The sequence below is a fragment of the Dermacentor andersoni genome, chromosome 4 (assembly GCF_023375885.2).
Source record: "Dermacentor andersoni chromosome 4, qqDerAnde1_hic_scaffold, whole genome shotgun sequence".
Classification (NCBI taxonomy): Eukaryota; Metazoa; Arthropoda; class Arachnida; order Ixodida; family Ixodidae; genus Dermacentor; species Dermacentor andersoni.
Window position 1 is genome coordinate 119831677 of NC_092817.1, and position 17681 is coordinate 119849357.

The window sequence follows — 17681 nt, forward strand, 5'->3', positions numbered from 1 at the left end:
TGTTGCAAGCGCATCTTATTCGCAACTTCTTGCCGTCGCGAGACCACACAATTCATCACTTTCTTATTAAGGAATAGCTCAGACTCACCCTACCGCAGTCTCTGCAGCCCTCCTTTGCCTCTGCATCTCAAAATACCTTAGACTCGCGTCTTTCTGGTGTCACAGCAAATATACAACATATTTTTCGTCTGCTGCTCTCACAACAGCCGATCTTGCTGCGCAGTTGCAGTCTGAGTAGATGCTGTTGCCGCTAGCAGACGGGGCGCGCAAGAGCGCCTTCCTTTAAGATGCATGCGTGTTTAAGCAGACACATCAAAAATGCAGCGGCACGCGTCTATGAAATGAACCATGTGTTCATGTGCCAGCAAATTACCTTGCCTATAGTCCTACTTTCCCATGCATCGCGTCCATGTTAGTTTTCACTTTTGTCCGACACTTCCTTGCCACGAAACCTCTCTACTGCCAAGGGCATCAGGAATGAGAGATCCCTCCGAAAGGGTCAATTGGTTCGTTCACCCTTTCATGGCAAGTCTCGACAGTGGCGCACATCTGCATAAGTAGGGGGCTCTTGCTGCTCAAGCTGGACAAATTTGTGAAGATGTTCCGTAAAAGGAGTGATGGAGACTGTTTTGAGAGAGGGCCCTGTTGGCCCTTCGCTGCGTACTCGCTAAGTAACGCAAGCTTGTACTCGCCTGTGCGGCACAACACGGTGTGAAGACCTAATCGAATACTTTCGCCAGCTGCTGAAATTTTTACCCAGGAAAGCGGCCATCCTTGACTGCAAAAACTAAATTTGTTCTCTCAGCAAGTCTGTACAATATTAGCTCTTGTGAAAGCAAGGGCGCCGCCAAACGTTATCCTCGCCCCATCCACTGCCCCCCTCCTGCCTTCATTTTTGTTGACATGAAGGATTTTTTGCGAGTGGTTGTAATTACGGCATTTCCATCTTCAATCAACAGTTCCCTGCTGGCTAGTTTCCGTGCACATGCCGACGAATCCTGTTGACCACCCAGACACAAGCCAAGAGTGTGACAAGTAGACCACTCCTCACCGGCGATTAACTTGCCAACAAACACCTTTGCTTTTTTTGTAAATCCATCAATTTATTGTATTGACAACTATGAAAACCTCTGTACAAAAATGTTTTCGCAGCAATACAAGGTCGAGACCAGTGTCTTCAACTGTGCCACTCTTTGGAGCCTGTCTGCAGTTGCGCTGACAGGCAGCCAAGATGACTAATGCGGACACACCACAGTTTTGGTACATTTGGAAGCTACTGTTTGGTCTTTGATGCAGCGACGTCTTAAATTAAACATGTACAAAAAAATGCTTTGCAGCAGTTGTATGTGGATGTGTGAAAACACCTTACAACAACACGCACTCTTTGCATATAATATATTAAGATTCTAGCAGTGAACAGAAAAAAAAAAGAAAGTGTCTACTGGAAACTTTAAAGGTTATTTGAAATGCAAGAAATGGTAAATTTTAGCATCAAGCACAGGTCGCAGTTAACACACTGTAGTAAAAAAAAATTTTACGGAACGACAAAACAACGGACCAGCATTGAGAAATATGGTTCAAGAGCAGGGCTGGAATTGTAAGGCATTGAATTAAAATATCCTGTGTATTGTTCATATACTGCAGCCCAGATAGAAACCCATGGTAGGGTCACATAATGAAAAGGTAACAGCAAAGAAAAGAAAGCAGTAGTTCAGGACTGCAAGTTCCAAGGAAGTTAAAATTGTAAATGGGGAGGCCATCTGATGCTCAGTTAAAAAAAAGGAATTTCTTGATGACCCCACCTTTATGAAGACACACAAACTGCTAGAACATCCAGTGGTCACACATACAAAGTTCGATAAAAGAATACTACTCTTGCAATGTTGAAGACAAGCTTGGGTATCCCTTAAGCAAATTTTGGAAAAGTGTACAGTATTTACAGGCTCTTTTGAACACACTATGCACTAAAACCAACAACAACAGGCATGGTACATAAAAAAAAAGCAAAAGAGAAAGGAGCCCAAAGCATTTAAATCAAGGCAAGAGCGTGCAAAGCACGCCAAACTTCGTACCGGATGCTCCCATGGCTGTTCGGTTCTTTTGCATTCATTTCCCTCAGGACACATGGGGTGACTCGGTTTGTGAAGTATGTACAAGAAAAAGGAAAGTGAGAGGACGCTGGTGAGGCCTGTTGAAGGCTAAACATGCATGCTAAAAAAATGAATGGGGAAAGACACTGAGACAAACCGAGAAAGAGGGCTGTCGGCGAGACAGCCAAGGAAGCTGTAGTTCCATACAAGCTAGATGCATAAGAGGGCCCAGAATGCGTGGGCAGGTGGGCTCCGTTGAGACAATGGAAATGCTCTCCACTTGAAAGCACCGATGTTCCATTCAATCCCAGATTTCAAAGCTACAGCCATACCCTTCTTGCACAGAGTGACACACACAAACTTTCACGACATCCCATTCGTGTATATGTGTATATCGTATAGAAAAAGAAAATGGGCAATACGAAACTCTATAAGCACTTCAAGTGAGGGGAGAGTGGGGGGTACACAGGGGTAAACGTAAAAAAGACGTCTTGGGCAGGTTGAAGACACGCAAGTGTTGTCCACAAAGCTTAGAAAGGCCAGCCCATCCTAAGCCACAAGGTGAGTTTACCAATTGTAGCTTCAACTGAAGACTTCAGAGAGCACTGCTACACACCACAAATGTAGCAGATTTACTTATCCAGTGCTGCTGCCTGCTGAACGCTTGCATCTGACCACTTATTTGTGAACACTACGCTCCCAAGGCATCTTTTTATCCCGGGGGCAACAGCACTAAATAAGCAATAAATGCAACAGAAAGTTTGCGAGCCTTTTGAAAGTATATAGATGCTTGTCAAGATAACTTGATGCGCGTTTCATGCTGGAGCTGACGTGCAATCGCTTGTTACTCAGTGTTGGTGTGCAGCAATGTAGACTTTTGGTCAGGGTGAGGAGGCCTTCTGGTGGACAACACAACAGTACAAAGTTGCGCAATGAGGAACAGTGGAAAAAGAGGAACAATATACTTTGCACTCATTTTGTGGCAACACGCCAAAGCCTTACACATACACACACACCGTTGGTCTGTGAACACGCGCAGAGCCTATACGAGCTCACCAACGTGCACTCTTGGCAGGGAACCGAGCATTGGGGCCTTAGTAGAACTCCGACAAGAGACTGGGTGGTTCCATGAAACAAGCTGAGTGTTCTACAGTGGGTAGTCTGCTTTGTCATCGATGAGACACCAACCCGAAAACCCACAGAACTTAGAAATGTAATTGCACATGGATTAGCAACATCTTGCAGCTTTTGGCTAGTCTGGAACTAAATCCCACAAAGGACCAATTGCCAGCAGAGAATTGCAAATGCAAGGAACGTTGTCACTGTACGGAAAGCGGACGACAGAAAACCCATCCCGAACAGCAGCTGGAATGTACAAACAAGACATCTCTATGACACTGCTGTCAAGATGGAACACACAGGTAAAGAGTGGTTCAAGTTGAATGCTGCACCACTACCCCAGCCAAGAACAAAGTAAATAGCTTGCTTCTACAAGCATTCCTTTGTTGGTGCCTTAATGCGACAGCAGGGACATCTGCAAAGCACCCAATTTAAGTTTTCCTGTTTTGACTGCCAATGCAACTTTACATGTGAAACGTGGGGACAACCACGAGTCCTGGCACTAGACCTTTTCCCGCTGCTTACACCCCGACAGTGAGCTTGCATCAAATAAAACCACAGCGCCAAAGCAATGGTCTATAAGTAAGAAGGCTTAAATAAATGGCACTAGGAGAGACACCTCTCAGACAGCATTTGACAGGCAGCATTGAATGGAAGGCCCTTCAGTTCCAGCTGACATGGTATTACTGCAAGCAGGGCTGACAGGAAGGAGCTGTCATTGACTGCACTATACCAGGACGATGACACACGGTGTTAAAAAAGTCAACTAATGTAAGAAAAAATTTCGTTACATCGAGTGACAACTATAAGGCACAACAAACCGAACATTGTATTTAAAATGTCATTTTTTTTAAGAATGCGCTTCACGTTAAAACAGTGTCAAGGAACACAAGAAGGCAACTAGGAAAAAAAAGAAGTTGTTAAAAGAGTTACTATACGTGGAGAGGGAAAAAAATAACAGGATGGAGCTTGGGAACCCACACGGCAAACCGCACAAATTTCTAGTTGCACACTTCCGCAGCTGCAGCATTCGACGACGCTTTCACGTGAGAAGTTTGTGGCTTGCCCTTTGGTGCTGGTGTTGCGCGAGCCGAGGGTACAGGCAAGTGGGAAAGAGGAGGAGAGGCGTCTCTTTTGCACGAGTGTCGGTGGCGATCTCTCTCTAGGCGTAGAACTCCTTGTTGCTGCTGCGCATGTACGAGTTAACTGTCGGTGACCGCTTGGGTTCGTCCAGGGCGTAGCTTCCTTCGTCCTTCTTGCGCATCCGGTAGACAATGAACATGACAAGCAGGATGGCACACAACAGGCCCACGACGGCACCACCGATCACCGCTGCACAGAGGAACAACAAACAAAGGTTGGCAATAGAGCACAAATTGTGCAGAACATGTCTAATGCATAGCTGTGGCTACTCCACACAGTACATATGAATTGTAATAACGATCAATATAAATTATGGATGTATTAAAGATAATTTCATGTCTCATGTGATGTCCTTAGAACAAAATGACTGCACAAGAATTTTTCAACTTGCCCAGTGTGCACTTCACTGGCACATTCTTGATAGCATGAGCAAAGCAATAACAGCAGCTGCTAAATGAAAACTGCACTCCACAGTGTGACTGTGGTTCTAGACTGCATGCTGAAAAACAGATACCAAATGCTGTTCATGTCGCACTGAGTCCTCAGGTGTTTTTTTTTTTTTAAATCCCGCTCACCCCTAGTCCCGCTCACCCCTAGTCCCGCTCACCCCTAGTCCCGCTCACCCCTAGTCCCGCTCACCCCTAGTCCCGCTCACCCCTAGTCCCGCTCACCCCTAGTCCCGCTCACCCCTAGTCCCGCTCACCCCTAGTCCCGCTCACCCCTAGTCCCGCTCACCCCTAGTCCCGCTCACCCCTAGTCCCGCTCACCCCGCACCAACAAATCAGTATTCTGTGCTGCTAAAAATAATTAATGAGACAACACATGTCGCAGTATTCACAAGTTCATCTCAGCAGTGAGCAACCTGCTTAGATTTGCTAGAGAACGAGTAGCAACAGTCGTCAATGATTACAGCAATGAATACTTCAACTATGTGTAATCAAAGTACAGTCAGACACCTCTACAATGAAGCAATAGGGACCTCCAAAATCTTTCGTTGTACAGGTTACATTATTGCAAAGGCCTGTGCTGCACATATCGAAATAATGTTGGCTAAGCACATGTAATAAAAGAATCTTTATATTATCCTGAATTCAAGAAATATATAATTAAGTAAGTCGGCAGTTTGTTCCACACACTTTACAACAGAATGTGCAACTGCAGGTGACCTCACATGGCCTCGAGGTTCACGGCACAATTCATGGTGAAACCTGGTTACCATAGCTGCAGCATAGTTGAGACCCTCCTGTGTGGTCTTTGTTCTGCTATTGACAAGCACGCTGGGTGCACCATATCTCGTTGATACCCAAGTTTATTCATTGTATAGGTGAATGCGTTAATGTGGTTTTTGCTGTAGAGGCCAAGGAGAAAGAAGTATCTTAGGAGGGGAATTCTTTGCAGCAGCCACAATAAGTGCGGGCAGGCGTCACAGTTTGGCAAGGACGAAATGCAGTGCTTGTCGCAGCACGACAGCTGACTTGGCAGGTGTGTCCCATCGTTTAGGTGCTCTTGTATGGGCACGAAGCACAAAAGGCTAACTTATTATCCCACATTACGTAAATTTCCCTCGATTACATCAATAATGTCAATAAAGAGATGGGACGGACATTCTAGAAGCAATTGCTTAGTACTGCTCAACTTACATCATGCACTGCCCCTAAAACAAGCTACCAGCAGTGTCCCCAACCAGACAATGGCTGCTGGCGCCACAAATCGTTCCCACAGCCGGTGATTGCCGACTGCGACTGTCAAGGCCAAAGTCCGAGTGATCGGCGATCTGCCCATTGCTCAAAGAACGGCTGTTTCGGGCCATAGATGGCAGCACATTGCAGGCACAGGCATCTTAGTTTTAGGCTTCGCACACTAGATGGACATGTTTGTCTACACTTTCGGCAGTTGTATGTAAAACAATGGAAAGCTTCCTGCTAGCCTGCTCTCTTGTAGCAGTTGCAACCAGAGTATCAGGCTAAAAAAAAAGCATACAGGCTTCCAAGTCTGCTAATTTTTTCAACACATACCACCGAAAACTGAGGCGGAACCATACTTTGCTGTGCTTAGTTTTCAAGGGTCAAGTTCAGAAGTCCAAGAAGCTTTCAGAGTTCAAAAAACAAGTGCACTCAAACCTTCTGCATGTTTTAAACTTTTTTTATGCTTACTTTCTAGTCATTTTTTACTGCAATGGACGTGGAAGCCTTTTGCAAACAAAATAAATCTGACATTTTGTAAATGCAATGTCTGTAGGAGATTTCAGAGCAGGTTTCTTAGAATGTGGACCACTCCCTCAGCAAAGCAGGAAAATGTGCGATGGAGCAGCAGGCGCAGTGGAGCACTGAATGGGCAGAACGGGAGGCATTAATTTTTCTTGCATGCATTGCGGGCGCGCAGGTGACTTCGAGAGGCAAACCTCGGATAAGTTCGGGCACGATGTGCTCCGACGAGTAAACTGTAGTGGTTTTGTTTGCAGTTTGCAAGCTTTCCATCTCTCTTGCTCTCACGGGCTTCCACAATGCACGGTGCCAGTTTCCCAGACTGAGTGTGCTTTTCAAGTAGGTACAAAGGCGAGTGCTTTCAATCCATGCCATTTGAGGATGGGGCAGAAATTTGTCATGCTGAACTACAGCAGTGGCTATGAATCCTGCAAGGATGACGTAATTGCCTTCAAGATTCCTAGTAACCTGGTACGATTTAAGCGCGGGCTCGTGCAATTTCAAGGAAAGATCTGGCAACTATTTTTGCGAGAAGCACTTCTCCGAGAGAGACATATGTAGAAGGCGGGGACCATAGCATTACAACGAACTATGGGATGAGGTACTTGTAGACAAGCCGAAACAGCTGGTATTGTTGCCAGATGCCATGCAGTCAATACTTCTGGACTGTCCCACACACATGCTGCAATATGAAGTGAAGCCTGAAGTGAAGTCTTCGGTTGGTCAAAATACGAGCATGTACGCTGCTTGCAATAGTGAGTAAGATGAGCCATTTCCCAAGAGCGTGCGAATTGCCGTGTTTGTGTCACTGCTTCGAAATTCGGTTTAGCAAGTGCCGGTAACAGAAATGAGCACATCCATTCACATCTAGAAGCAGCTAGCGGTAGATCGTCCCAGATGGCCTTGAACTGGCGAGCCTCTATGGTCTATGCTGCACGAGTCTTCCTATTCTCCGTAGCCAGCTCGAACCACTGAGGGCGCGTCAGCTCGTGCCAAGACTTTATTGGGACACCAGAGCGAGTGCCATTCCGCACTCTGAAAAATGCTTGCTCAATGGTAGAGGCATTCACGATGTATAAGAAGGATAGGAATTCAGCTGGAACATGGCAAATACTTAGTCATGCAAGTAAGTTCATGGTAAAGGCCTACGACTGATGAAAATTGCTCACGAGAAAACGGAAGGTACTACATCATGCCTTACATCCATATGCTGATTAACAATCTTAAGATTGCTTCAAGACGTGGGATCAATGTTGTATACTCCAACTGTATCAAGGCTTAGAGGGGCCCTGAACCACCCCTTGGGCTTCGTCTACGGATGGCATACGCTGCTGTGAACATCTCTGTCAACTGTTTAAGGCTAGTAGCGCCGCTCAGGACGAGCAAAAAAGGACAGAGGTAATGAAGGTAAAGGTAATGAAGCCCATCTTTGATATCTAGCCAGATGACGAGATGTTCAGAAAAGGAGTTTCCGAATGATACTTCGGACATGCTTGATCATTCAGACAGCTTCATAGCACCGCCACAGGCCTCATAGGCTTAGTGTATAAGGACGACTGAAATTTCGGACACCATCAGTGCACTGTTCAATAATTCGGACTCCACATGCACAACTGTGCCTTAATTTGGCCACCAAGTGAAGCAGAAAGAGATTGTCCTAGCAAAGCCGAGCAATGCTTCGTCGATCCGGTAGTCTGACTGCACAAGACAAGCCATATTAAGCCGCGAAGTTGTTAAGGCTGCATTTGCAGTTTTGTTGTGCAAAGGCGCGAGTTCCGAGTGTCTAGCAATTTTTACACTACATGTTTAACAGCGACATGGTCCCAGGTGACTTTCGATTGCTACTATAAATTTTTGTCTCATAATCGAGCAGCTGAAATGGTGCGAATTGGTCCTCGACGAGGGCAGCAATTAAGCGAGGGAAGCGCAGCATAATCAAAAACTTGCGATCATTCAATATACAAGTCTTGACCTCGCTAGGTTGGCAGGGGACAGATTTTGTGGATGCATCAACTACTTTTGTTCACCTGTGGCAACAGTGCGACAACGGTCGAAGTATGGACTAACCAGATTTCCAGAAAGCATACGTGCTTGTAGCGACTCATTGACAAGTTTGTTTTTTTTTTTTTGGCCACTTAGTGAAATAAAGACCTTTATTTCCCAGAAAATCCAATATTTCAGACATCCACCTGTTCCGACTTCTATGTAGTGCCCACCAAGTCGCGGTGGAAGTTACACAAATACTTAATCAATAAGAAGGCTGAATGTCCCTCGAGATGTGCTCATCTGCGCAGCATCTGCCAAGCGTCTGCTTGCCATCCTGACGGTTCATGCTCCATGTTTGATGAGCTGACACAAAAAAAAATTTTTGATGCCATATCCATAAGTTTTGTTTACATGCATGCGACAGCAGGGCTTCGATTCAGCTGTGTGCTTTCCCTGCACTTACTTTGCACCCTCCTTAGCAAGTGGTAAGGGCGAACGCCATCAAATGTTCACGTGTGGCACAGCGTCTACTTGGAGTTTGCTCGCTACCGTCATCGAGTACCATGCTAGAGCTTGGCAGCAAATTAACGATACAATGAACAAGTAGGCCTTCATAGCATTCCGCATCGTCAACGCATCACCAGTGTTGGTGTGGCTCCATCTGCTAACTAGAAATCAAACCAGTTTCACGGCTTGGCGATGCGTCTGTAGTCTTAGTAGCGTGAAAACAAACAGTCGATCTCAATACTTACGACAAAACATACCTAATTCTTTGACCTCGGCAATGACAGATGTTGCTAGTTACTTATAGGGCAGAGAGCCAGTAACAAGCGCAAATTCAGTGCAAAGCGGCGAGCTGGCGCTGTAAGGGCGCTGCCATGTTGCTATAGTTGATCACAGTTAAGATGGCTATTACGGTTACCCGCGGTAACTGCTACCGTAACTCTCGGTATACGACGGGCATATGCAAAGGCAATAACATGTCACGTATCGCTGTACCGGATCATCTAGCAAGAAAAATAAAACTAGTGCAGCCAATAATCGGCCAGTGACGCCCTAAACTATATACCGCTGCACAAGGTATACTTAAGATGGTTTCAGTTTCGTGCTGAACCGTTCGGCAGACTCAGTTGGAAAAGTTACACTATGCACTCACACGAAAAAAAAAAAAAAAAAAAGGATATTGCTTATGTTTGCCTCGTACCTTCTGCAGTGCTGCAAGGTATTTGCAAGATGGAGTATAGAATGCTATTCTCACTACTCAAGCCTTTTGTCATACATCTAACACCACCACTGGTGTGGATTCTTCAGCCGGTGCGTTGTAGCCCACTTTCAGCAGCAACTTCGAATTACATGGACAATGGCATGCAGAATCGGCACCATCCCTCTTGTGTGTTTGAGCTCCAACAATGTTTTCTGATCTTCTTGCTATCTGAAGGATGGTTCCACATCAGCCCCATTTCATTGCTTGATCTTCTTGAGACTGCACAACAATGTTGCAAATTCTTGCTCCCTGGGTTCATATCAGGGCACTACCATAATCTGCACTAGACTGTTGCAAACTCGCTCTTGAAAGCATTGGGACAGTGGAACCTAAAGTGGAACTGAACCATAACTCAACCGCTCATCCTTAACAAACCACAAACGAATTCAAACAAATGGGTTCGTGTGAATGCATAGTGCAACTTTTCCAACCGAGTCTACCGAACGGTTCAGCACGAAACTGAAACCATCTTAAATTGTTTTGGCATACGGTTCAGCATAGCCTTGAGGAAAACAAAGGGACCTTTCCGAAACACTTAAAAAGTTTCTTCTGTCACAAGCCAGCTGGCTAGTTCGCATAATTAAAAGCTGTAGAAACTGCTCCTTAGATTCAGTGCATATAATGCTGGGTCCTTTTTCCCCATGCCACCTAAACAAGCAAGGCAAGAAGCCATGCAAGGCAGCATACCTGGGTATGTAGCGGTAGCATTGGCACTGCAATGACCCGAGCTACAGCATATTCGCATTACTACGCAAGCTAGTGCTTCACCTGATGCGTGCTAGCACCAGCTAACATTAGAAGAATTAGAAACACAAAGATGACATGTCCCTGTCTGCTTCACCAGCTGCCTGATGATGTCGATGGGTCTCGTTCGTCATGTACCATTGCCTATGCATACACAGACGGTGCGAGACAGCTCCTGCGTGTTGAAGCATGGCACGAGTATAGAAATTTGACAGATCGGCGGCTTGGACTGGCTTGCATCGCCATGTGCCTGGAACGACGTAGCAGCTATGTTTGCTATGTGCAGGAGGGGGCCGGAGCACATGCTGATGTTCGTGTGCTTGTCTAGGTTTGTCCTGTAGCAGCTCGATCAAAGGATAGTGGCCAAATCCAGATTGCGCATTTTGAAGCTCTTTCAAAGCTGAATATCTATCAAGTGATGTTTGGCAAGGTGTTTAACCACTGTACCAGGATTCAGCATGCGCTGCTGTTCATCTAATTGTAGATGCAAACCGCCATTCCTCGCGAGCTGTGGCAGAGGCAAGGCACAGACGAGCTTGCATGTGTCAAGTGTATGCGCGGTCTGGGCTTCAGCAGAATGGAAGAACAATTAAATTCATCTTGTAAACAATACCAAACATTAAGAAGCTTAAGACTACCATTTCCACACTTGTGTAGATTGCCACACTTGTGTAGATTGCCAGTTTTCACATAACCGAGTCTGCCAGTAAAAACACTGCCACATGCCGAGTGCACTGCGGCAGCCAATATAGCACTCAGTAAACATCAATTCTTTATCGACCACGATTTGCATGTCCAGTTGCTTTCTATTAATTTGACCTTGACAGGAGTGATTAAGTTGATGCAATTCAAACAAGCCAAAAAAGCGTCCACGCAGACTGCTGGTTCATATGGCTGTAATTACCAGACTAATGTGCTCCCAAGCCTAACACACACCAAATTATATAAGAAGAAATGTAGCAAGCTTTCAAATATTCTGGTAGTAAGATGACACCTACAATCAGGAACTCCAGAAATGAAGGGGGGCAAGTGGGAGAGAGCTCCTGCACAAATTCCATTGCAGGGAAGTACTGGCACCTCTTCCCCTCAACTGGAAGGAAGGCACTCCCAGTCCCAAGAGCTGACACCTTTTTAATACTAGTAGATTAAGCTTTTGTTATTACCGAAAAAAAAAAATACACTCAAGATACATTTCTGGGGCCCCTGCCTGCAGTTTACCCTTTACAGAATGGAAATTTATGCTTGATGTCTATCGTTCTCAATCTGCTCTTTATCGCTACAGGCTGCAACGCATTGCCCTCCTTGAAGTCCACAGCAAGTGATAGCACCACTTTTATTGAACCACTGCGCTAAGATCGCAAATGACATGAAGGTTCACACCTAAACTATTCACCAATTTGCCAGTTCATCACGGAATGCATGCAAATATCCGGAATGCCAAAAACATTTGCTGTGACTTTTTACTAGTCTAGCCTGCAAAATACCTTACCTTTTCAATAAGCTGCTGTATTTTATGTGAATACTTGATCTGCCACAATAGAAATGACACTGGCTTTGGCAGTACGTTGTTACTAATGGCATAAAAACAGTTTTACATTGCACTTATGCACAGGCAACTTCAGGACCAACTTCCTTGGAAAAAAGTATGCATTTGAATAGAGCAGATATAATTTACCCCTTTGAGCTGCTCTTTTCACTTTGAAATCTGCCAAAGGCTGGTCAGCGACCAATGTTTTTGGTGGCATATAACGTTTCTTCAGCACACTGTCCTGCAGGCCCTAGCTGCTGTAGCAGCTAGGGTCACAATAAGGGTCCCCACTAGGATCAGGCACAAGTGCCGACTATAGTCGGATACAACTTTAGAAAAAAGGGGGCGTTTACTCCTTCGAAGCGGATGCACACGAGCATCCACCAATGGGAGTGCACTCTGGACTGACGTCATAACCCGGACGGCCGGTGACCCCGCCGACCAAGAAGATGGCCGCCCGCGCTTTGAACTGGGCCAAGTCCCATCAGCTGTGTGCTTCAGCGATAAATGCATTGTTTTATATAAGTACTTTTTCAATAGCAACAGATTCATTTTAAGCTTGGAAAATGAGTAGTAGATACGCCACGTACATGTGAACAAGCGCAAGAGCCATGCAGAGCTGCTCTTTCTACTTTTGTCAATTGCAATGAAGCTACAAAGCAGACGACGGGCAGTGTTGTAGAAGGCATGGGGTTATTTTTCTGTCGCTATCCGGCATGTGCTGTAGCGCATGAGAACTCTACTAAACCAGTCATCAAAATACAAAAGTCTTTATTTATACCAAGAATTCCGCATTTCAGGAGCACGATTTTTTGAGCGGGACTATTTTAGTCACGGAGGCAATTGGCTGTCAAGCTTCGGTCATCTGGGCGGGGCCTCCCCTTTTTTCTCTAGTTGTATCCGACTATAGTCAAGCTCAACTTATCCAGTGAAAGTAAACTTTGGGATGGAACCAAAGTTCTGGGCCCTGGAAATGTATTGGTGTTGGAAAGTACCTTCAGTAGAGGTTGAATGAACTGCTAATTTGAATTAACAGTGGAACTAATGGAAGCCAAATGTATACACGCTAACACTTCTTAATAGGAGTGTGGAAATATTTTAACTTGGATACACAAATGAAACAGCGAATCTTAGAATAATTAGATTCTTGAATAAAACTTCAACTACAATTGAAACCCCTTACGATCCCAGATATAACGATCTATTGTTTATAACCACATTCCATGGCATTTGAGATTTTCTGAACCTGCCTATTGAAGCCGAGTCCAGATAAAACAAACATTTGAAAAGCACCTGCACTGTTACAATGAAGACTTCAAATCTAGTCACTGTAGAAGGAGGGCCCACGTGAAGTTGCAAAGCACTGAAGCACGATCGCACTGGGCTTCGTAGCCAACGTGTCTCGCTAATTTAGATCAGTCTGGAACAATCAACTAGCCTCAAACTATGAGGAACTTATACCCAGACCACGCATGCGCTATGCCAGCCATGCCTTGCGATGAAGGCGGGTTAGCATCTACAGACTGTTCAGCAGCAGCACCCAGGTGCGGCCATGTTTGATCACGTAATCCTGCCGGCATGACTGGCATAATGTATGAAGGCCAGCTAAGTGGCTGTGCAACTGTAGGCATGGGCGATGGTGCGGCAAGTGCTGTTGCTTCGGGTGCACTGATGGACAGCAGCTGGATTGACGACGCAGAGCTCCGTGGTTCAACGAGCATGTAATTGAACCGTTGTTGTAACGTATGTGCTCGCACTGGAGCGCTCTGGCACTCGATCATCGTGCATGCGCGTCCCTCCTGCGACTTGCAATTCAAGCTCATGAAGGCTTCTTGTGCACCATTCACGTCAGTTCACTCGTCAATTGCCGTTTTTTTTCTTTTGTACTTGGTGCGGTGTACTTAAGCCAGGATCTGTTTGAAGTGGTTGTACAGCCTCTTGCATTTTGCTTGATGGCCTCGAATGTGTATGCTTGAGCACCAAGTGAAAAATTTTGTCTGCTTGAGTGTTGATATCGCGCTCACTGGTATTTTAGCTTCCCACATATGTTAAGGTAAGCGTTTACCTCGATACTGGCACAGATACTGGTGCAATGATCTCTGCAGAATTCACCAGAGCAGTGGGAATGCAATACCTTCACACAGTTGGCTTCAGAGCTTCAGATTGCGCTTTTTGGTTATACTAACTGGATGCCCCAAACGGGTGTTGTTTCATAGTAAAACCCCTGTCACAAGCCTACTTTCAATCGTGATGGAGCCTCAATCAGAATCCAGTTGATCGCCAATGCGTGTCGTGACCTAACTGCCCGATTGCAATCGGAAACCGACGTAATCGAGGTACGACAAGAAAGAAAGAGCCCAAGCAATAACGCCTTAAAACGGCTGTTTTAACGAACAAAAAAAAAATCTTTTTAATTCAAATATAATTTCGCAAATCTGTCTGCAGCGTTAACACCACGCATGTAGTTTTGAGAGTTGCAGATTATCAGAATCAGCAGACATGGCACATCGTTTACCTAAAATAAGGAATAAAAAGTTATTTTTCTGAAAAAGGTTTCGTGCAACTACCGTTATTTATTAGGCATGTTTATTATTTGCTTCGTATTTACTCAGTTATACTTTAAGCGTTACAGCCCAAACAACATGATCCTGATCCTTGGACTGTGTAGTAGCAATCATTTTTGATCAAAATCACAAGTGAGCCAGATTGAGGCTCGATCGTGATCGAAAGTGCCCACGTGACAGGGGCATAACTTTAACTGTAACTGAAGTGCTTTATAAATGAGAGTTCACCTATGAAGTTCTTAAGCTCTTCATAGGACAGCAACACTATCTTAGTAATCCAATCAAAATTTATTGGTTATTGATACTCTTACTATAACTTAGAAATCCAAACGATCAGTTGATTATCAGACTATTGTGTTCCTTTAGTTCTTTCAAATGTCTGCAGATGTCTCTAGGAGTAAGTAAAAATCAGTTTCCGTTAATAGTTTTTTTTTTCATTACTGCAGTACAAATTTCTCTCCGATTTCAGTTGTCTACGAATACATGGTCAAGGCAATTGAACGAGATGGGAAGCCCGCACAGAAACAGCCTCGGGCCGTCTTAATGCATCAGCGGCACGTGCACTTCGCACACTGCCATGTAACACTGCTTAATAGAGAGTTTCAGCTTGTCCGCTGTTCGGGCAAACTCAGGCAGATGAGGTGTTGGGGCAGAGGTGCAAACGTGAGCGACCTGCATGGTGCAGCCACCTGGTGGCGCAGAGCTCCGACTAAAACAGCGAATGTTGCAGTAGCGAAGTGCATTCTACTCTGCTGCTGGTGTGAATTTTTGGCAGTGGTGTAATCGTGTTGCTGCCGAAAGTATACACCCGCAGCAAAGGTGAAGTGCACTTGGTTGCTCCAATATTAGCCGTTTTTGTCCGAGCTCTGCGCGACCAAGCGGCTGCACCATGGGGGCCACGCACCGTTTACGCCTCTACCCCTCTGCCCCCCTTGTCTGCCAAGAAATTTTTTTACAAGTGCATTTTGCTTTAATCTCTCGGTAGCGTGGGTGAAGTACCTGGGAATGCGCTTCACCAGCAGACCGTACGGAGAAGCCAGAGTTATGTACTAGTACTGTGGTTTATTGAAAGCGATTTCTGCCTAATAGTTTTACCTTGACGTAACTCAATCAGAATTCAGAGCAGTAGAAGAATGCTTTGTAGCTATAGCGTACTAGAATATGGAAAAATGGGTCCAGCGGCGGCACGGCGAATACTTTCCTGTAATGCTGTAAACATCGGTGGCACTATGATTGAACTATTATTTGATGCTCATGAGGATAGTGGTAAACGTACTCAAATTATGCAGTCCAGTCGATGTGGCAACATAATTTCTGGGTCACCATATGTCACCGCAGACCCCGAGAGCTCCAATTGACCCTGGGCTGGTATAATGCAAAGCCATTCCAAACTATTCCAACCCTCTCCCACATTCGATTATGGCTTCGATTAATGCCTTTTGGACCTGCAGTCATGCCAAAAAAGTAGAGAAAATCAAATAGCCGATAGTTTTACATACAAAATTCCACACATTCTTATACATTGACTCAATGAGGTACGTGGCGGCTCTGCAAGGCATCCGAATTATGAAGCATGTAAAAAAAATCCATCGTTGACTGTGAATGCACCTCAACGGCATTTGTTACGGTACGAGTTTGTATTCATGCCAACAGTACAAGAGCAAAACCAGAGACCCCAGTGGCAACAAGATAATGAAGCACTGGATGTGAGGAAAGAATAGGTAAAAAAGCTTGTTCATTCGCAGCACCCTCAGTTTACTTTTCATTGTTTTCTGCCTCAGCCAGGGAGCAGCTTGCCGATAAATACAGCCGCCCTGGCTGTTCCCAAAGCAGCAATGGCAGCCGGGAGTGACCGCGCGCACTACGGCCATTTGTGGGAAGCACCACGAAGTCCAGTGTTGCAAGCACAAAAATTACAAGAAACTGTGGGAGGAGCCGTCACGCGGTGTGCGGAATGTGAATGGCTGCACTCTTTCGAAGAACGAATCCATTTGCTGTTCATGGCCGCTGTTGGAGCACACATGTCGAAGCCGTTCTGGTGCACCATGGCACAATTTCAGTCGATTTTCTGTGTTCGGCGCGGTTTGGCACAGGCATTGGCGTTTGTATCAAAATGGTGCAATTGGTGCAGGAGTCTTACCCCTGCTACTCATTATACACGTTACGTATTGAGTGCTACAAAGTGCACAATCTGGATTTGGTTATCTGTACAGGACAAAGCCAGTCTGCACCATGTGCAGACTTAATGTCATATAACACCGTAGGCAGAGCGTCAGCACTCAGCCTACTCAACCGCTGCTGGTGCTCCTTCATTCCACGTTGAGGGCAAATGAGAAAGGTAAATACCACACTCAAGTATTGAAACTCTTACTAGGTCTTTCTAAAAAAATTATTTCGGTACTACACTCGTTCCAAGTTATTTTTGAGGCTTTTACATGTGTCCAAACAAACTTTCCCGAAAGCTCCACCGCAAAAGAATTTGTCTAATCAGGCGTCATGTGCAAGGCAAATGCTGGTGTACATTCAGAGGTTATGCTGGAATGAATAATCAGGAATTTTATGGTGGAACCTATGAAGAGTTATGTATAAATAGCCACTGCCCTTGGTCTGTAGATCAGATTTTCGATGACTACACTAGCAGCTATTATTGTGCTTTGAGTGTTGCTCATGTTCTGGCCACAAGTTTGCCCCATGAAAACTTAGTTTTCTTGGCTCATAGTTCCGGTACTATCTGGTTCTTCACAGTCACCACAACGCGACAGTAGCAGTCTCAGAGTAGCCCGTCTACATAGACAGGCCATGCGAACCACCCACCTGCCAAAATGCCAGGCTGAGCAAAAAAGGAGGACGGTCGGTTGTCCTGCTTGCGCCCCAAGGGTATATTGTTGCTTTGCCGATTATCGTCGTCGTGGCCACTGCTTGGGGGACCGTGTGCCACGTTGACGCTAGGGCCCTTGGTTGATGTCACCGGACCGGACAACTCTGGAATCTCGTTTCCTTCCTGTGAAGCAAGGCAAGCAGTAAGCAGAGAGTGTCATT

General features: G+C 45.4%; 1 protein-coding gene across 1 annotated transcript in view; it reads right to left on the reverse strand.

Moving 5' to 3' along the window:
- Positions 1-1077: 1077 nt before the first annotated feature.
- Positions 1078-17681, reverse strand: part of Sdc (Syndecan) — a 125036-nt gene continuing 108432 nt past the window's right edge. Inside the window, exons 5-6 of the mRNA XM_050184643.2 lie at positions 17457-17643; positions 1078-4541 (exon numbers count right to left, since the gene is read on the reverse strand). Coding sequence (XP_050040600.1) covers positions 4372-4541; positions 17457-17643 — 357 coding nt within the window. The 3' untranslated portion in view covers positions 1078-4371. The remainder of the gene's footprint in view (positions 4542-17456; positions 17644-17681) is intronic.